Below are 22,276 nucleotides of genomic sequence, written 5' to 3'. Positions count from 1 at the left end.
TCTTACATATTTTAAATAAGTTATATTGTTATGAGGGTATTTATGTCTATTTATTATTTAAAAAGAATAAATAAATAATTTACAAATATTAATATTTGAACCCATGCTACCAATAGAATCCTTTTTTCATCACTTTAACCAAAATTTTCTTTAAATATATTTATACATTTCTATTACACAAATTGTTTTGCCCATTTTATTTGCATATCTCAATAATGTCGTGGATTATACTACTCTCACAAATTAACGTAATGATAAACTATTGCAATGCATTTAATACTATAAATTAAAAATATTTACTTATTAATTTAAATTAATTTTTATTTTTATTTTTATTTTTATTTTTATTTCGTAAATATTAGATATGTGCTATAGTTTCAAACTTTGCTTTTTATTTATTTATATCCATATTTATATTTTCAATACCTAATTTTTAATGTATACACTAATAAAAATATTTATAAAATTATAGATTTATAAAAATATATTTTAGTTATTTTGTTAGGCCCAACAATTAATTTTAAATTTAGTAACAAAATAATAAAATAAGGAAATTATATATACGCAGATATCTCTAGAAACATTAAAACACGACGGTTTCGTTTTTCTATTTTTATTTATCTCACTCGTTCTAGTCTCGTCCTAGCTAAAACCAGCCCAAAATCCCATAGACCGGCCACCGGAACCGCCGTCTACCGCTGTTCTCCGTCTTGGGGCGCCCCTAGCTGAAATCTTTATCCCAATCCATCTAGGGGATCCCGTTTCCTTCTCTTTTCACATTACCTAGATAAATTTTCCCCAAACAAAAACCCTAAGAAGCCCTCGATCTAGATTGAAAAATTGGTACTGCCACCTCCTCAAGGCTACGTTTCCTTTTGGAAATCATCTCCTAGCTGCTAAACCTTCTTGGCTTTTCTGGTTTGGGATTTTTTATTACGGGATTTTCTTTGATCGAGGTTGGGATTGAAAATTGCTGGCTGAAGTATAATTATTTTTTGTTGTTGTTGGAAATTGCTTGCCGTCGATTCTGTAGGTATTAACAGCAACTATGTCAGGGAATTCTAGTTGCAGTGTCTACATAGGTCGGTTGTGCTTTAACAATCAATATCTCTGTTCTTTTTTATTTATGTATGATTGGAATTGTTTAGTTTAGATTGTTCTCTGATCTGATTTTTTCTTAATTATTGAAATAAAAGGTAATTTGGATGAGAGGGTAAGCGACAGAGTTCTGTACGATATTCTTATCCAAGCAGGAAGAGTAGTAGACCTGTACATCCCTCGAGATAAGGAAACCGATAAGCCCAAAGGATTTGCCTTTGTTGAATACGAAACCGAGGACGTTGCTGATTATGCTGTCAGGCTCTTTTCTGGCCTTGTTACTCTTTATAACCGAACCTTGAAATTTGCGGTAAGCTCTTTTCCCTGTTTTATTATTGTTATTATGAATTTATGCGACCTCTTCTATAGCCGGAGGGTAAAGTTTCACTTGTTTTCTTATTCTGAACAAGCACATACCAAATATACTACATATTGGCAATTAAGCTGTGTAAATGGAAATATTTGCCTTCCTCCGTGATTCATAATGTCCAACTTCCGAGTTCGTTTGTATAAGAATCTAATATTGACTGTAATCCCAACAGATCTCCGGGCAAGACAAGTCTTCTCAAAACCCTGCCAATGCAGCCATGCCTGCTACAAATTCATCCTACAAATCAAGGCATTACCATGGAGTAGTTAACCACATGGAAACCTCTCAGCAGCCAAAGAAGTCTTCAACCCCTTCTAGGATTCCGGATTATCCTGCGCGTTACAGCCAAGGTGATTATGTCTTCTATTGTTTGTTTATTTTATTATCTCAGTATGTTTTTTAGATATGTCACTTGATTGAACTATTTAGTTCCCTGAGTGCTGAAAAGTTTGTTTTGATCCAGCGCCACCTCCTCCTGGTGTTTCTCACCACTTTAATGGGTATGGATCACATATCAATGATATCGATTATGAATACAGTCGAAGGGTTTTTGGGGCAACATGGGATAGCATTAGTCGCCCTAGGTCACGTCGCTATGACACAAGTGACCCAATTTCATATCCCTTTTACTGATATTTATTATGACAGCTACATGAGGGTAAAATTCTTACATGATGCACTTAAAATTGGACTGTTGTAGTTATTCAAACAAGATAGGCTGTAGAGTTGTTAGTCAGAAGGGGTAAAGCTAGGATTTTTTGTAAGTTATTTCTTTGGGCCCAGCATTGTTTGTTTATCATACTACAATTTCATTGTGTGGTGCTATTTCATATTTTCACAACCTTTCAAATATTGTATTTTTGTATGGTTATGACTGCATATTTGCTAGTAGATTGAAACTGAATGGCAGATTATTTTCTTGGCTGAATTCACTGAAAAAGTTCACACAAGTGGGATGTGAATCTTATATATATATATATATATATATATATATCCTTCCTTTTGAGTAGAAGGAATTGGAGTCTCATATATAATATGTTACTCTTACTCTTGGAGCATGTGGTTCTTTTTAATTTTGTTTTCTTTCTTTTAGTTATAAACTTATAATCTATAGTGACTTAGTGAGCAAGAATGATTTTAGAGGTGCATTAGATATTCAGTTTTCTTGTAGGTGCTTGGTAACTGATGGGATGTTTTTAGTCATTATTTATTTTAGTTTTTCTTGCTGGCAAAGGGTGTCGAATTTCGGCCTCATTTTTTCACTAAATGGTTTAAGGTAATAATTTTAATTGCTTTGGATACTTGTCAAGCATTGCCTCAACTTCTAATTCTAAAAGCTTGGTCAAACCTTCCCAATATGAAGATCACATCTTACTACCAAGGATAATCATGTTAGGAGTTTGTTTAAGATGAAAATCCTAGTTGAGGAGAAACTCTTTCATAAAGGTGTTCATGGGCTAGGCCGAGTTTAAACATGATATTAATATATTTTATATTTGTCCAATCCCTGCTTGACCTGAAATATGGACTTAAAATTTTGTCCATGCCTGCTTTTATTTGCAAAAGATTAACCCAAGTTTATTTTAAGTCCGCTTATGTTATTTTAGAATTTTTTAAAAATATTCATATTATTTTTATTTAATATTTAATATTTTTTATATTTTTTATTCATTGAAATTTTTTATATAGGTATCTTAACATTATTTTAATGTTTATATTAGAGTGGTATTATACATTTAATATAGGTTTATTTTTTAATGTATTATAAATTACATAATACAAAGTATTATATTAAAAACGGGTTGGGTTGGGTTTGAGCATTGAATGTTAAAAGCTTAAGTTCAGCTTATATCGAGTTTAATTTTTTTGTCCAAGATCATTTTTCGGGTTTAATATTTTTATTGAAATTCTCTCAAATTTTAGATGGACTTTGGAATATGGGTGGTAGCTCGACTCTAGTTCTACTTCATTAAACCAGATCTTTAACAGTTAAAACTATGACCAAACTTATCTAATATCATGTCCACATTCATTGACACTTTGACCGAAGGAGAGAAGGTTTTGATCCTCAATCAACTTCTTTTGTCCTTGTTTAACTCAACAACTGTGGTTTAGGAGAGTTTGAGTCGTAATCAGACTCTTTGTTCAAGTAAAATCACTGTTTGGTATTTATGCATTAACGTGGTTAGTTTGTGATGATATGACATTTGTGATGATGTGGCATGGTAAATTCGATTATAACATGTCAGTCTCATAAAAAAAGTTCACAAAATTTCACATTAAGAACTAACTTGAGCAGAAATATTTAGATTTGGACAGTCATTTGTTGGTTGGAATTTATCATAGTTTAGTTTACATGTTCATTTTTTTTATCAGTTTTCTAGGTTATCGTTATTTTGAAAAACATATAAAATTTAAATTTTAAAATATAATTAAAAATATGTAAAGAGCCTATAATATTCTGAAATATATAAAAAATATATATAAAACATAAATTATAAGAATTTATAAAAACATATAAATATATGCTAAAAACTAAAAATTAGGTACCAAAATTCATGGCCAGAATGCATGCATTAATTTTTCTTCCTTTCTTTTTCTTGTAGGAATTGATCTTTGGCAGGGTCAAATTTGAATTTTGATTCGACACCTGCACTATAATTTGGTGTAATTTTACGTGTGGAATTTTTATTCTGATTATTTTTCAAACACCACCAATTGCTTTAAATTGGTTATATTTAATAAGAAAATGGTGATATAATTTATTTTTTAAATGGCTTGGTGTGTTTACGGGCGAAATTTTAGATAAAACTTTTTTAGTTCTACCTCAGTTTTTTATTAAAAGAATTGAGAAAATTGTTTTCAATCCATTTGAATCAAAATTGAAACTTTATCAAAAAATTTATAATATTGTCCGTTGAAGTTGATTCGTACAATTTTAGAGATTTTCCTTTCAATTTTATTTTTTAGAAAAATTAAAGTGTGTTGATGTATATCAATGGTTTAGAGAAGGGTGAGTTTGAATTAGATGTACATTGATAGTATTAAGAAAAAAAACAAAGAAAGGATTTTGAAAAATTATAAAATAAATAGCATTCTAAAGCATCATGTCGTGTACTTCCAAAACCATTATTAAAAAATTATCCAAAATATTATATACCGGGAAAATATGATGTATTATTAGAATTTCCGAAATATGTGTAACATGGTAGTCATAACTATATGTTCATTTTTTCCTTTTAGACAAACAGATTAAAATATTAACAAAATAGAGTACTAAAATTAGTAAAATTTTCATAGTTTATAATATTTTGAATTCTAAAATTATAACATTTCAGTTTATTTATAGTATTGCTTTATTGCTGTAAATATTTTCAATCAAGAAATCATTTATTTCTAAATATTTTAAAGTGTAACTCTGAAACAGCTTGCCTTAAATGTTAGTTGACTTAAGCTTATAATCTCCAGATTATTCGAGTTAGTAAAGTTATGCTCGCAACTACGAAACAGCTCGCAGACTTATGTTCTCAGTTGATGTTTAAAGGTTAGTTGCATTAAGTTCGCAACCTCTAGATTATTCGAGTTAACTTAGTTAAGCTTGTAACTCTAAAACAACTCGCAAACTTACGTTTCCAACTGATGTTTAAAGGTTAGTTGAGTTAAGCTCGCAGCCTCCAAATTATTCAAGTTAGCTGAATTAAGCTCACAACTCTGAAACAGCTCGCGAACCTATGTTCCCAGTTGATTCTACTAAGGCGAGCTGATTTATCTCCAACTGTTTGAGTTCGCTGATTTAAGATCGCAACTCTTAATAGCTCGCTAACCTATGTTCCTAGTTGATGTTTAAAGGTTAGCTGAGTTAAGCTCGTAGTCTCCAGATCATTCGAGTCAGCTAAGTCAAGTTCGCAAATTCGAAACAACTCGCAGACCTACATTCTCAGCTAATGTTTAAAGGTTAGCTGGCCTCAAGATTATTTAAGTTAGTTGAGTCAAGCTCGCAACCTCAAAATAGCTCGCGGACCTACGTTCCCTGCTGATGTTTAAAGGTTAGTTAAGCTAAAGCTCACAACCTCCAAATTATTCAAGTTAGCTGAGTTAAGCTCGTAACTTCAAAACAGCTCACAAACCTACGTTCCCAGCTCATTCTACTAAGGTTTACTGAATTAAGATCGCAATCTCCGATTATTTAAGTTCACTGATTTAAGATCGCAACTCTTAACAACTTACTAACCTACGTTCACAGCTGATATTACTAAGGCTCGTTGATTTAAGATGGCAACCTCCAATTATTTGAGTTCGCTGATTTAAGAACGCAACTGCTAACAACTCGCTGATTTATGTTCACAACTGATGTTACTAAGGCTCGCTGATTTAATATTGCAGTTTCCGATTATTTGAGTTAGTTGATTTAAGATCGCAATTCCTAACAACTTGCTGACATACGTTCAGAGTTGATATTACTAAAGCTCGTGATTTGAGATCGCAGCCTCCGAATAGCTCATTGATTTAAGATCACAACTGATATCAAACAATTTTCTTTGAGTTCGCTAATTTACAATTTTTGTCTTACGGAAAATATAGTTTGTAGTATTCTGCAATACAATCCTTGACTCATGTACCACATTATTGGGCAAAAAAATTTGTTCAATAAAATTTCAAATTAAAACTCATGTGGTAAGCTCACAATTATACGCTTCACACGTGTGAGTTTGTACCCAGAAGAGTCACTTTATAACTCTTCTTTGACAAGCTGGGGAATAAATTGTTATATATAATTATAATAAAATAATCTGACCCAATATACTCATGACCCAAGTACTAAAAAAGAAATCCATCTTCATGACCGGAAAAAAAAAAAAAAAAAAAGGTCGAACAACCATTTTTTAGATCCCTTCCTCTTTACTCTTGAAAACTCCCTTTATGTTGATATTGTGTATCAACAATTATAATACTAATTTAACATTTAAATGAAATATTAAAAATACATTTATTAGTAGAACATTTTATTAGTTTTAGTAAAATCATAAATATTATTTATAATGTTAAATTTATTACGTTAATGAAAATAGTAATATAAAATTACTAAAATTCAAAACAGAAACATCGATACAAGACTTTATATTTAATATATTTCAAAATTGAGTTTAAAATTAATTTGAATGTAATGTTTTTAAAAGAGTTTCTAAAATGGTATTGTTTTTCTGTCACCATATTTTGAATTATTTACTCATTCCAACTCTAAACCGAGGAAAGGGTAGAGGGCTTGAACCTTCAATTGGATGTAATTAATTTGGGATTTTAATTTCATGGGTGATTTTTATTGGTTAAGGTAATCCCAGTTTGATTATCTAATTTACTTCTTGGAATCATTTTAATTTAAATACTTTTTATTTGATTAATTTAAGTTCGGGTTGAATAGTTTTTTTTTTTTTTTTAATTTGGATGCGAGTCAAAACTAACTTAATAAGTCTAAAAAAGGCTGTGGCGCAATTATGGATTGATGAAGCTTGTTTGTTGCTTCTCACTTACCTTATATTAATGGATTAACTTTGTCGTAATTATATCTGATCATAGGTTAGGTTATTTAGTCTGGCTTCAAGGTTCACTCGAAAAGTGGGAAGGTTTGGGTAAAAATATAGGTCTGAAAAATGAACTTAGAGAAAAAAAAATAGAGCTCATTTAGAAAATGATCAGACCTCAGCTAAGCTTTTTTTTTTGGCTCGGCTTGAATTTATCAAAAAAAATTGCTATTGTTTTGCTGTTATTTTTTTCACTGCTTTGATGTTTTTTCACTAGTGTATTATCATTCTTTTGTTGTTATTATTTGTATATTGTATAACTCTTATTTTATTGTTAATTTTGCTACTATTTTAGAGGCATTTGCTTATTAAGTTGTATCTATCTAAGTGTTATTTAAGTATAAATTTTTTAATTTATTTCCACTGTGTTGGGAAATATTTATTTTAATATTTTTAAGTGTATTTGATGTATTATATCTTTTAAATTTATTTTTAAATAAATTTTTTTAATACGGGTGGGTTGAACTGGACTTGAACAAAATTTTAGACCCATTTTTCAAGCCGAACCTGAACCTATCAAACGAATTTAAAATTTTATTACGACTCGACCCAAACGTAACTCATAATCACCTTTAGTCATAATATCTCACTCTGAGTTGATTGGAAATTTAGTAAAAATAATTATCGTTTGATTGTTTGCCCAGCTTCAAATTCCAAACACGGGAAATGATTAACTCAAATACTCTATCCTCAATTTGGTAGTGTATTGTTGATAAATGATTGTTATGTTCTTAGATGCTCAATTTGCTTATATGTTATAGGTGATCATTAGATGTAGACAATATGTCTTTTACTCATGTTATACTCATTCATCTTTATTCAAGTATTTTTGTAATATTTTTTATAACTATAGTGTAGTTTGAGCATTTTAATTATTTATTTTAATTTAAGAATTAAGAGAATTATACATTTAATTACAATTATATTATCAATACAAGAAATTAAGATGTAATTATACTTTATCGATCAAATACGTTTTGAAATTATAATTATGTAATTATTATGTCTAATTCAAGTACATCCCAAACTAGATTTATTTTGGTTAAATGTGTACTAACTTCTTCATGTCTTCAAGCAGGTGAAGAAGCAGAATCGATATGATTGTGTTGATCCTCAAATTCCAATTTGTGACCAAAGCATCAAAGGCAAATTTTGTGCCACTTCTTCAAGGCTAATTTCTAGTTAATTTGGTTAGTTTTTTTTTGGAGAGATGGTGAAATAAGTCATATGGCATTGAGAATAAAATCAAATTAATTTTAAGATATATGTTAATCAATGATAAATTTGATGATACTTAATATTATTTTAAAATAATCATATTTATACTCAAAAATAATAATAATAAAACAAAATTGAATTATAAATATTTCATTATTTATAAATTATGTAAATAATACTAAAAAGTAGTTTGTGCATGTAATATAAAATTAAAAATTTAAAACTAAAATGCACTTAACATATCATATCAACAACTATTCTTGTTGAGTAATATTTTCTCGTATATTATTGACAGGAGTGTTTGGGTATTTATACATGATATTACAGATGTTATTACAGCTCATGATAGGGCCTTACTATTTTGTCTTAGCTCTGCTGTCTCTAATACTGACATTATCTGCGAACTCCAAGTTTGTTGGGCACGTGTCTATGGAACACGCAATCCTTTCTGTTCCTGAGACTGTCATTTTGGGCGGGTTCTGTACCTGCTGAACACGTGTCAGAGTGGCCTGCGGAGCATGCGGCCCCTTTCTGTGGGCTCTTTGGGCCATTGCGAGCTGAATCTATGGCCTTGTGTTATAAGCTAGGTCATTGGCTTTGCCTTGCGAGCTAAATTTGTGAGCTTGCTCTGCAAGCAGGGTTGGCAAACTCGCCTTGTTGTCCTATCGTGGCTCGCTTTACACTTAATCTTCTGGTGGGACCTATCCGGGTCATTGGTCAGAAATCCGGATCCCTAATAAAACTCGAATTGGTGATTACTGATATATAACAATTATAAATCATAGAATTTTAAAAAAAAATTAATTTGATAGTTTAAATTTTAACTATAAAGTTAATAAGCCGGGAAAATAATCTTATTTCAGAGAATAAAATTCAGGGCAAAATACAATTAAAAGCCCTTTTTTTTCAAAATTTACCGAAATGGGGTCAGTAAATAATTATTTACCGGAATGGGTCATTTTCCCCGAAAACGCGTCTACGTCAGCGCGATGCCAGGGTACGTGACAAGAAAACGCGTCCTCAAGGGCGCGCTTTGTCAACGTGGACAAAAAGCATGCTGACGTGGACGCGTTTCGTTCTACATCAATAGCGTCCTGGGGACGCGTTTTCCCCAGCGTGAATAAGGCTAATAAATCATTTTTCTTACCGTTGGCCCCCCAACGGTAAAAAAATATAAAACCCCCCACCCCTTCATATTTTTTCACAAATTAATCATTTCTCAATTATTTTATCAATTTCCTCTCAATTTCCTTTCAAATTGCTCTCAATTTCCTTTCAAATTTCTCTCAAATCCATATTTAATCTCAATTTGCTCTCAATTTCCTATTAAATCCCTATTTTTAATTATTTTTAAAAAAAATTAATTTTTTTAATTTTTTTTTAAATCGTAAAAATTTGTACGAATTTAGCAATGGCCGGAGAATTGATTCGTCTTGATAACAAGCACATATCCGTCGAACAAATAAAAATGGTAAGTCTTAATATAATTTTTAAATATTATTTAAGATTTTTTTATTTATGCATTTTTAAATAATTATTAATTTATTATTTGTTATAAAAGTCTGTAGATCGGATATTGGAATGCTATATCCGGAATATACATGGTCCTCCATCACCGTTTACCTGCGGAAAGCAAGTTTTTGGCACGTGGAGACGGTAGGCTGGGGATGCAAGTTGGACCCGAAACTTATCAGTGCGTTGGTTGAAAGGTGGAGACCCGAGACGCACACATTTCATCTTCCATGTGGAGAGTGCACTATCACTTTGGAAGATGTCAATCTGCAATTGAGATTACCGGTGGACGAGTACCAGTCACCGAGTCTGTTTAATCTGGTGATTGGGGAGCAGTGTGCTACGAGCTTTTGGGCGCTATTCCGGAGAAAATTAACGGAGGTCGGATCGAGATGGGCTGGTTACGAGACATATTCCGGATCCGGATGATGATTCAACCGAAGTAGAAAGAATCTGATATGCTCGGGCATACATTCTTCAGATAATTAGAGGTTATCTGATGTCGGACTTGTCACGGAACCTCGTACATCTAAGATGGCTGCTGAAACTCGTTAATTTTAGAGCAGCTGGTGAATTGAGTTGGGGGTCTACCGTGTTGACAACATTATATCGGGAGATGTGCGGGGTGACGCGACCGAGTAAAGTGAAAATCGCAGGTTGCCTGTCACTACTGCAGTCATGGGCACGGTTTCGCTTTCCATTTTTATGTCCTCGAATGGACCACCCATATATATTCTCACTCATAACGAGGTAAATTTTATATTAGATTTTACAATTATTACATAGATTTTTAAAAATAATAGTATGCTAAAAATTTTATTTAATTAGGTGGAACAATCAGGCAAGTTATGCTCGATTACCTACCTCTCTTGAAGATATACGGCTTCTATTGGACCAACGGTCAGAAGCACAAATAAGTATTAAATAAAATAGATATTTCCATAATGAGATAGTCGGTTGGTATTTAGTATTTAGTACATAACTAATATTTCGATCATGGTCATATAGTTTGAATGTACACCATACAAGGATCCGGTAATTCGGGCAGTAATTCCGGATAAGTACTTCCAAAATCGAAACGATTGGCATGTGAAAGTCCCATTGGTCAACTTTGCGACTGTGGAGATGCACCAGTCGGATAGAGTATTACGGTAATTTGGATTTCGATAACCAATTCCCGTGGCACCTGAGGTGTTGGATGATCATCACAAAATTGATCTACAGTAATTGCATACGGATTGGCCGAGATTCTGGTCATACTATATCCAAATATGGAAAGATTGGTATGACTATATACCTACTCGGGAACCGATCATCGTTCCAAAATTAGCGTGCGTGCCAGAATACATGCCATGGTTTAGGATCAATGGGAAGCCAAATTTACTCTCGCCAGAGAAGAGACTGTGGCAATTGCGTGTCCAAAGGGAACGACGTGGCCCTTTAAATCCAAGAAGAAGGGATGACGACGCAGACCCATCAACGAGGCCCAAAAATTCACCCGGCCCATCATCAGCACCCATAACTTCATTAGGCCCAGCAACAGTACCAATACAATCACCCGCCCAGTAGTTCAACCGACGATAACCACGGCACAACCTTTTCAGATGATGCCAGGTGCATATCCTAGCCCTTTTATGTATCATAACCCTTATATGTTTCTTTTTTCTAGTCCCATGGCAGGTTGGAGTCAATGTCCCAGTTCATCTTCATTTTTGACTACGCCGATTGGATTGTCGATGTATAGGTCATCGTCGTAGGAGGGATCGCATGAGGGGCCATCGGAGAGCTCTTCCTTTTACCAAACACCATCACCGTATGGGTTTCAAACACCTTCGCCGTTGGTGATGCAAACACCTCCACATTCATTATTCTATCAAGGTGGCTCATCGTCCCACTGTGTGCATGGTATTTGTCCATGCCTTGGCCTTGTTAATTTCTTGCACTACCTTACTGCACCATACATGGCCTCCCTGCATCTGGCCTGCATAACTCGCTGCTTGTTTTGGAAATAGCGCCGCCAAACAAAAATATGTCTCTCGCACAACTGATGTTATCGGTAAATGACGCGTTCCTTTTAGAATAGATTTTATGCATTCAGCCAGGTTTGAGGTCATAGGACCATATCGTAGGTCGCCGTCGTATGCTTGTGCCCACTGTTTGAAACGTATGTTGCAAAGGTAGTCCGCGCCTTCACTATTACTTGAACGCAAAACTGCCAACATCTCGTGAAAACGGTCTTTATTTATTTCATACCCTGCCAATATAAGTTCATAGCGAATATTACATACCACTTTTTCGTTTACAATAAATTTAAAATGACAAACAAAATAATATTAATAGAGACTAAATACCCATGTTGGTCACTTGTCGTCATTCGCTCTTAGATGGATATTGCTTGTAGTAGTTGGAAGCAACGTGCCTTAGGCAATATCGATGGTGTATGCGCTGCAATAAGCTTTCCTGTCGATCAAATGCAGCTAGTATACCTGTACCCTGATCTAAAATAACACAGATACCAGGTTAGGGGCACACATGCCTCCTTAACCTAGATAGAAAGAAATATCAGTCATCAGATGACTCCCCCAGTGTTATTGCAAACGTAATTGGAAGAATTCTCCCACCGCCATCCTGTACCACTACAAGCAATAGCCGATGAGTATACCTACCAAACATAAATATACCGTCAATTTGTACTAATGGCTTGCAGTATGGAAATACATCTCGGCATTGCTTAAAGGTCTAAAACAGGCGTTTGAACACTTGGCATCCACGTAGCAATCGGTCGTTGTAGTATGCATTTTCCGTTTCAAGGTCTGTGATGCAACCTAGGACGTATCTCTCTAGCACTTGACACCACTGCCATATTTCATTATATGAAGCTTCTCACTCGCTATGCATCTTCTCCAACGCCTTCTACTTAGCTATCCAAGCCTTGCGGTAAGAGGGCGTGTACCCCATTTGGCTACGAATATTGGCAATTAAGACCGAGACTGAAGTCTTGGGATCTGCCTTCATCGTGGGTAGTATCAAGCTAGCTAATATAGCTGAATCCATCTTAGGATGATCTTGTGAAACACCTATAAATGGAGTACATTAAATAATGCAACATTACATAATAACAGTATTATTTAGAAGCCGTCAATACTGTACCTGCAACACATGTATATAGACCTTTGTACTTTTTTATCTCCCACAACCCTGTCTTTTTCCTCAACGAGGCGTAGATTTTCCATGAAGATGTGCCGTCTTGCACAACACATTTTGCCTCAAACTTATCAGATTTGGATTTAACCACGTGGTAGTTAACGCCGTTGGTGATGCTATGTTGTTTCAAAGCACCAATAAAACTATCCTTGTTGGAAAACTGATTACCAATTTCAAATTCACCCGAATCCAGCCCCGAACTTGTAAGATCATGTAACCGGTATGGTAGCTCTGGAAACTCCAACGCATTATCTGTAGACAGATCGACATTATGCATGTGGGCTGGAGGTGAGTATGCTCTGAATCATGGAATTTCTTCTTCATCTGAACTCCTTTCAGCATCTTCAGGTTCTATTGGAATAGGCTCCGGTTCAGAAAATAAGCCAACTTCTGCACCATCGGGCCCGGGCTCTTAAGGTGGATCTACATCGGAGTCATCTTCTGAACCAGCATGATCTGCAACGTACGAGGTCCCCTCACTAGTAGACGTCGTAGGGAGTACATCATCCCTTCTTCTGGGCATTTCATAATGTCATCAATTAGATGTAGATTGCCAACCACTAGAACTTGATGCCGTTTCCCAGTACGTATTTCCAGCATCATACATCGAGCCACCGACGTACATGTCCCATCCACCGATAGAGTGTCTTACAAGGGATGTGCATTCCATACCGCTACCAAACCCGCTAACCAAGTGTCGGCCAGGGGTCGTGTATACCTCTCGAACACCAGTCGCAAGTACATCATTTGGCGATGTAAATTGTACATATAACTCAATATAAGGTGCCACTAGCAAGATGGGTTTGTACCATTGCCTCTAAGCTACGAGCACATTTTATGTCGAACGAGTCATATGTCAACAGATCAACAGAAGAACAAAATCGATACGTAATAGACAGAACTTTCATTGGCGTCGTTCCGAAAATTTTACGCCTAATTCCTTTACGAAGTTCTGTCAAATCTAAGTTCTGGTTAAAAACCAGTCGCACTGTATTCTCCGATAAAAAAACAACACCGTTCTCGGTGTGGCAAACCTCACCATCATAGTAAATAACAGCACTAATACGTTCACTCATCTTTAATTTCTAACCTTCTTAGCCTCTCTAAATTGTTTTTGCTGTAACTTATGCAATCTGAGAACTTTTTTGCCTCATTTATAGCCTCAGCCCAAACATGCTACTGTAGCAAAAGTGCGTCCACGTGGGAGCGATTTCAAAAATTCTTCTGATAAAGCATCCTGCTTGAAGCGTTTTTTATACTATTTGCTTAGAAACGTCAACTCGAAATTATTTTTTCAGGACCTACTGTAGCAAAAGCGCGTCCATGTGGGAGCGATTTCAAAAATTCTTCTGATAAAGCATCCTGCATGAAGCGTTTTTATTTAGAAACGTCAATTCGAAATTATTTTTTCAGGACCTACTGTATCAAAAACCTGTCCACGTTGGAGCGATTTCCTTAATAAATTTTTAATTAAATTACTCACGTAACCTTAAACCCTAATTTAATTGATTTTTCTTAAAAAACCATAAACATGAAACCTAATCCAATTTTGAAAAAATTATAATTAATTTAATTAAGAAACCCTAAACCCTAATCCCTTATTCATTTAATTTTTTCTTTAAAAACCCTAAAAACCCTAAACCCTAAACCCTAACCCTAATCCTAAAAATCCAAAACCTAACGTGGGAGAAACGGGCAAAACGCGTCCCCAGGGGAGCGCTTATGTGGCAGCAAAACGCGCCCTTGAGGGAGCGATTTATGTCCACGTAGGCAAAGCACGCCCTCAGGGACGCGTTTTTCTGCCACGTCCCCTGACATCGCGCTGACGTGGATGCGCTTTCGGGAAAAAGGGCCATTCCGGTAAATAATAAAATACCGGGCTCATTTTGGTAAATTTAAAAAAAAGGGGCCTTTAATGGTGTTTTGCCCTAAAATTCCATCTTAATTACAATAAATTTGTAGGAAATTAACTCAGCTTTTGGTAAGTTGTGAAAAAAATGATATATGAATATATATTTTCCCAATAGAAGAGAAATAAACTAATAAACAAGTTAGTAGTAATGAAATGTATAAAACTACTAAATAAATATGTTTAAACAAATTAAAAGTGACCTGCCAAACTACATTTTAGGATTTCTAAAATTATCATTCATCAATAAAAATAAAACCTGGGAAAAATAATGGTAATATATTTTATAAGAATAAATTTATTGCCTTACCTATTATAATTAAATGGATTATACAAAATATTTAAATTTGAACATTTTTAATAAGCTAATAAATTATAAATATTTTATGTTTAAAGTTTATCTAATCTAATTAATATTATATATTAAATATTTTAAAAACATATTGATAAATTTGAAATGAATTGGTATCATCATGTATCAGTTCTAATGAAAAAACATTAATAGTATCTTTTTCTTCTCTCCCAGAACTCCCTCCCCTCCTTCTTCACTTTCATTGATACTGTGTATCAACAATGGTGCAGTGAGCGTTGATTGAACCCGTCAAAAGAGTTTGCCGTTCTCTGTGATGCTAAGGTTCTTGTCATCATTTTCTCCAGTACTGACAAATTCTTTGGGTTTTCCAGCTCTGGTTCAAAAGCAATAGCTGAGAAGCAGTAGTATTCAATGGCAACGGTGGATATCGAGAGGAAGCGAGCGGCATCGGCAGAAGAGACATGCACCGACCAAGAGCCGCGCCAAGCAAGGGGAAGGGCTCCGGCAATACTATATCCAACACATACTTCTGCCTCTTTAGTGCTTCATAGCTATTTATGGATACATTTGTGATTTTGGTTCCTATCATCCGTGTTATGGGGTTCGCCATTTATTGGCGGAATTTTCGGGAAAGCTGAGGTGAAGAACGGTGAGGAGGAAAGGATGTGGTTCAGCTTCAAATCGACTGATTTGCTGGCTTGGATGAAAGAAGCACTCGACAACCAACTAAGGTATGCAGCTTTGGAGCCTTAATACTTGTGGAATTGTTTGTGCATGTATCTCTTAATTTTCTTGATCCTGTTGTGTAAGATATTAAGATAGGTGTGTCTTAGTATTGATATTGTTCTTGGCTGGGCTCAGTCGGTGCATGATTTCGGTGTGCTAAGAGCAGTTTTCGAATCTCCCTTAACCAAAATAAAATAATAAAAAGGAAGATAAAGCAATTTTATGGTAACTTTTAGTAGACTAAATGCAAGTCCAAGTCTAATAGCTGAGCTATAGTCACATTGGAGTTCTAGGTTTATGCTTGTTCTGCTTTTATTAAAGAAGCATCCTTGTTTATGGCTTGGTGGACCATATTTGTGTGGGTGGTTATTACATCAGCTAGTCTGGTTTTTTATCTTTGTTTTGCATTAGCCTTTAGAATTTGGCCCTAGGCTTGGAATTTTTGCTTAATTTTGGATAGAGATTGTTTTGCTTGAACCAGAGTATTACAGATGTTTTAATACATGGGGCAAGAAAACTGTTTTTGGATGTTGTTTCATTTTGGTTTATTTCATTACCACTTCTATATTCTTCCCTGTTTAAGGATGTAGTAGGAACACTTTAGAAGTGTTCGAGTATAGAATGATGTGAACTATAGTTGAAGCTTTTTCGGTTTCATATCTATCGCTAGTAAGAGAGGCATGAATGGCTGCAGGGTGCATATCTGGATATCTGAGCAACTGAGCTACTACCAGGTGATATATTTGTTATCATCTCCATATAAATAACTGTCGTTATGAACCAAACAATATAATTTCCCAGCACACTTTTCATCAATGTTTTCCCCCTATACTATCATGTGGAGTATAAGGACTGTGTATTTGCTTTATGATATCTTGGCCTGCATTTTGCTCTCTTAAGGTACATAATGTTTTCCCATGTCATGCTACAAAACTGTCATCCTGTCATTAAGCTGCCGTGTGAAAACATGCTATAATTGACATAAGTTTTTTTTTTTACTGTCATTTAAGTATTATGATTTTGGACGAACAGTTTCAGATTATATAGGAATGCTGAAGTGTCTTTTCCTCACTATCTGTCCTCGACTTTTGGAGTACCTTTACATGTTCATATTTATAGTTTTGAACTCAAAAGCTATACAATTGTTTGCATTGACTTCTTACTTCTGATTGACAGACTACTTTTATCATTATCGAGGTGTATCTTGCTTGTCTTGTATATATGTAGGAAATGGAATTTGTTGCCATGACCTGTGAGGAGAAACAGAGACCTTTACCTCATTCTCCGCCCCCCTTAAAGTCTCGGGCTATTGCGACCTTAGCTCGGCGTTCATCTTTCCGGTCTAGCTCAATGATGAGCTCTTTAGATGTTCAGTCTGTTCTGATTTTGAAAGCTGATGATTAGGTAGTTTGATGTATGATAGATGAGCTTCAAAGGGCAGTCATGATGTTGCTTGGACACTGAAGTAATGTGTATAATTGCATTTTGGCATATCCTTTTAAGTCGATAACAGCTAGTTGCTGCTATGTTCGGAATAAGCTACTTTAAACTTCCACATGCATATGATTAAGGAGTTACGTAAGATGTCCAATGCATCAAAAGCAAGCTGAAACAAAAAAGAGCTTTGAGAAACCTTTCTCTTCAATACCGATAACTATTTCATTTCAAGCTCTGATTATAGAAGAAGTCTATGGTTTTAGTTAGACCATTGAAAAAGTGAGGTCGCAGGCTTTCAGAAATGGCTAATGATAGGATGAAGATCCAATATGGAAATTTGATAGGACAGAAGGTTGGGATTCAGATGGCTCTGTTAAGAAGCGGCGGTCGAGGTTTTCTGGCCAACATAGCCATAAAAAAACTTTGAAAATTGCAATGAATGGAACAATCACCCCAACTTCGGTGATTTTTGTTCTGTAGATCATTGATGCTTAAGCCAGATAGTTCTTATCCCATCAATTGCCTTCAGCATATCATAACCATGTAGAGAAGATACGATCACGACCTTTGCGACGTTGGATATTTTAACAGTTCACTTGATTTAATATGTTACTGTCATTTTTACTGTTCACTTCATTTAAAATTGCAATCTAAGAGTTAGCTTGATTTAATATCGCAACTGTCATCATTTTTAAAGCTCGTTAATTTTTTCGATAAAGTGAGGGACAAATTTTTACTTGCGAGAAGTACGGTTCACGGTATTCTATAATACAGTTTTTAGTTCCTGAATTACATTATTGGACAACAAAATTTGCTCATTAAAGTTTTAAATTAAAACTTATATAGTAAGCTCCCAATTACACATCCCATGCATGTAAATTTATCTTAGTAGAGTTAATTTATAACTCTTTTTGGACAAGGTGGGAGACAAATTGTTAGATAATTGTAATAAAATAAAATATATTATAATTTGACCTTTGACCCGAAATTCAATTTGGAATCTGACCCAATGACCCCCCTATATATATATTATATTTATTTTTTCTAAAAACCCCTTTTGAAGAGGAGGACACTCCAAATACTCCATTTTTATTATATTTTTCTTCAATACTCCACTGAAACTCCCTCCCTTTCCTTCACTACTTTCATTGATATTGTTCTCAAAAAGCTAAAATTTTCACAGCTACAATAGAAGAATTCACCAATAATACTGTAAAAAGAATTAGAAACCAAAAATTTGTAATAATATGTGTATCTGATGCACTATAGCTACTGCTTCTAGTGTTCGTCCTCAAGCAAGGAAGCCAAACCACCTTGGGTTCTTTAAGGTCCAAGGTTAAAATCTCCTAAAAAATAGGGATGGCAAGACCATAACAGAATTTTAGATTTTAGTGATAGGCTCGGGCTTGTCCCGAAAAATGAGCCTAAATTTTTGTTTAAATCTGAATTTAACTTAGCAAAAAAACTATCAGAGCCCATTTAAAAAAGAGTATTTTTTTTTATTGAAGTCTAATTTTCGAGCCTATAATTTTATCTAAACCCTCTCATTTTTCAAATATATTTTCGAGTTAAGCATTAAATAAATTTACTCAAAAACTAGTAAGAAAACCCAAATCAACTGTATGAAAATTGTAACTAAAGAGATTTTGGAAAAAACTAAATTTGTTGTGAAAACAATATTAAAAACCCTTAAACTTGAAAGGGAAAAACGATAAGGCATAGACTGAATTGAATGGGTAAAGATGAAGTTTGAGAAAAGAAGAACAAAATTTCGAATGATAAGGGTAATATATAATTTAATAATATAAAGATATTTCAAATATATATAAAATTGAAAAGCTTATTAGTCTTATGAGTCGTTTGAATAATGTATTATAGTATTTGAACTGCTTGAGATAGAGATTAGCTTGATAATTAACGAATTTGGTGAAGATTTTTTTAGAAAATTTGAATAGCTTGCAGTACAAATGATCTCATTTATACAATGTTGATGTCAATCCATATACATTGATTCTAGCAATTAAAAAAATCTTGAATTTAGTTAAATCTTGACTCTCTTTACGTGGTTTCATATGGTGAGGGCTTGGAATTTATTTTCATTAAATTTTAAAGTAAACTTGACACTAATGAAAGTTGAGATCGTTAAAATACATTTCGATAAATAATTATGGTGTTGTTTCATATTTTTGGGAAAAATAAATAATTAAATAAAAAAGTCATTAATTTACATGGTTCCATTATACATAATAATATTTTATTAAATTTAACATTTATTTCCCATATTATCATTAAAATTTATTGATATATTTTTAAATCTGATGTACCCACTTATTTTTTTTCATTTTATATTTTTATATATTATTATGCTTCTTTTATTATTGTTTTTATTTCATTAATTTTCAATAACTTAAATTTTCTTTTAAAATTATTTGTTCAAACAAAATAAATAGAAATACTAGTATTTTGAAAAAAACCCTTCATTTTAAATTTCTTATTGTTATGTCTAAAAGCGATTTGGGAGAGGAATTTCATTTCTATTAAGTTTTTCAAAGTTCCAAAACGAATTTACTTCTTTGTGTAAAAATAAAACAAAATTTTAAAATTATATGAAATTTCAAAAGAAAAACAACTAATTTTGTGTTTTTTTCAAAATTTCTCAAAATCTTTTTTATTTAATTCATTAACTCTCACTATAAAATAAAAATTTAAATCACAAAACTTGTGCCAAACTAAGTTACCAATTTGCTTGTGTTCATTCTAGTATTTTTTGCTTTGTTTGTGTAGTTGTGTCAATACTTATACCAAAGCTTATGGTCGTATCTCATATCACAATCTAGCTAGACATTTTTTCAATTGGTATCAAAGTTTCCCACCTAATATAACTACTGAGATATTGTGTCTAGTAATCGATAATAGAGTCTATGAAAGAATGCGACACAACTATACATCCACCACTATTGGATGTATCTAATTATGTTTATTAAAAAGCTCAAAAGAGAACTTTGATCAAATCAATTGATGAAAAAGCATGGAAAGTCGTTTTGAATGGATGGAATCATCCTCAAACTACTGAAAAAACGCTAAAACCTGAAGCAAGCTGGACAGCTAAAAAAGATAAAGTTGCAATGCAAACTAAAACTTAAAGCTTTGCATGTTATCTTTATTGGTGTATATTCACAAGAGTTTAGAAGAATTTCTAGATGTGTCTCAACACAAGAGGCCTAGAACATTTTGGAAACTACTCGCAAAGGAACCTCTAGAGAAAAAGACTTCAGATGCTACCAAGTTTAAAATTGTAAGAATATGTGAAAATGAATATATTTTTGAGTTTTATGCTAGACTTGTAACATAACTAATGAAGCTTCTACTTTTGGTGAGGAATATTCTGAGGAAAACTGAGTTCAAAAAATACTACGTTCGTTGCCTGAGAAGTTTGTAGTCAATGCGACAACCATTGAAGAGGCTAAGGACACCAACACTATGTGTGTTGATCAGGTTCATTACAAACTTTTAAAAAAGAATCTAAAGGAAGTTCAAAAAGCCAAAATCAAGCCAAATAATAATATAACCTTTAATGTGAAAGTCGATATCAACACATCTGATGACACCATGGCCTGTATTGATTGGTTGTAAGAACAATTGCCTCTTCTTACAAGGAACTTTAAAAAAGTTGTTTAGAAGAATAATGATAAAAACAAAGGAGTTATGGCAGAGTAGAGATGTAAATGCATGGGCATACACAAGTTAGGACAGTCAAGTGGGCTTGTCTTCAAGTTTTCATATTAAAGCTTTACGTGGGACTCCGCCATATGAAAATTTACGGGATAACTCAGGTGTACGAATCCACATATATAAATTTGCATTTACGAATCTACTTGTAAGAATCCGCAAGACTATTCACCAAGTGAATCCGAAATGTATCCATCCACATGGTGGGTTATCTGTCAAGGTTATTCACAACAAGTCTGTACGTAGAGACTATGAGCGCTCTAATCATAAGTGGAAGGAACACTCATGCGTCGTGTACTATGTAGTTATAAAATAAAGTCCAAGTTTTAATTGTGATAATTGTTTTACATGTTGTATTTCCATGAACGCCATATGTATGCGCAAGTTTTATCTGAGTATAAACCGTGGCAGACTCTTAAAGCTAGCCATAAAAAAATAACTTATTTTGAACTCACTAAGTTCCTTATGAACTTACCATGATTCTCTTCTTTGGTTTTAGGAAATCAACATCGTTGTGCGATGTTCAGAGAGACTAAGCCAGAGTCTTCAAGCCTAGCGTGAGCCTAAAACCTTTTGTTGTAACATGTATAGATATCAGGGGACCCATTGGGTTTAAATTCTCATATTGTACTTGGGAATAACTCTTATAATCTTAGTTAAACTAGTGTTTTGAATGTATGAGGTTAAATCGCCCAACTATATGTAAAGTCTTTGTTTTATTAGAAGGTTGTGTGAGTTTATTCGATACTCTAATTTTAAATTTTGGATTTAAAATTTGCAAGTAATTGTTCCATTAATTGTGTAACTCCCTATAGCTTTGGTTTGGTGACTGGACCAGGCAATGGGTGTTACATGAAGCTTGTTAAAGAAAAAGATGTTGTGGTTGGTAATTTTGAAAAGACAAATGTGAAGCTCGATGAGGCTTTCAAAGAGATTGATGCCATTATTATTGATTATGAAGTCAATTTGAAACACAAAGAAAAAATTGATTGTTGTTTAGAAGGATTTTATAGAAGCTTAAACCATCATAAAGAAAATGAGTTATAAGAGTGAGAAACTTGATGAGATCTTAGTTATTGTAAGATGGGAAATGGAGATAGAGGTTTAGGATATATTGATAATGGTGAGAAAATTTCTTCCGCAACTATTTTTCGTTAAGACTAAAGAAATCTTGAAAGCCT

General features: G+C 33.6%; 1 protein-coding gene across 1 annotated transcript; it reads left to right on the top strand.

Annotated features, from left to right (window-relative positions):
* The first annotated feature begins 591 nt into the window (after window positions 1-591).
* On the top strand, window positions 592-2,396 carry LOC105780357 (uncharacterized). Its single transcript, XM_012604639.2, has 4 exons — window positions 592-1,082; window positions 1,197-1,408; window positions 1,641-1,818; window positions 1,932-2,396. The coding sequence occupies exons 1-4, from the start codon at window positions 1,049-1,051 to the stop codon at window positions 2,099-2,101; spliced, it is 594 nt and encodes a 197-aa protein (XP_012460093.1). The 5' UTR covers window positions 592-1,048; the 3' UTR covers window positions 2,102-2,396.
* The last annotated feature ends 19,880 nt before the right edge of the window (window positions 2,397-22,276 follow it).

This window comes from Gossypium raimondii, chromosome 4 (genome assembly GCF_025698545.1).
Source record: "Gossypium raimondii isolate GPD5lz chromosome 4, ASM2569854v1, whole genome shotgun sequence".
Classification (NCBI taxonomy): Eukaryota; Viridiplantae; Streptophyta; class Magnoliopsida; order Malvales; family Malvaceae; genus Gossypium; species Gossypium raimondii.
The sequence above is the reverse complement of the archived record's forward strand: the minus strand, read 5'-3'. Positions and strand labels throughout refer to the sequence as shown.

Bases quoted from the DNA above. Each gene is read 5' to 3' on its own strand.
- LOC105780357 (XM_012604639.2), top strand. From the start codon at position 1,049: ATGTCAGGGAATTCTAGTTGCAGTGTCTACATAG. The intron at 1,409-1,640 runs GTAAGCTCTTTT...TAATCCCAACAG, and splicing joins ACCGAACCTTGAAATTTGCG to ATCTCCGGGCAAGACAAGTC. The intron at 1,819-1,931 runs GTGATTATGTCT...GTTTTGATCCAG, and splicing joins TCCTGCGCGTTACAGCCAAG to CGCCACCTCCTCCTGGTGTT.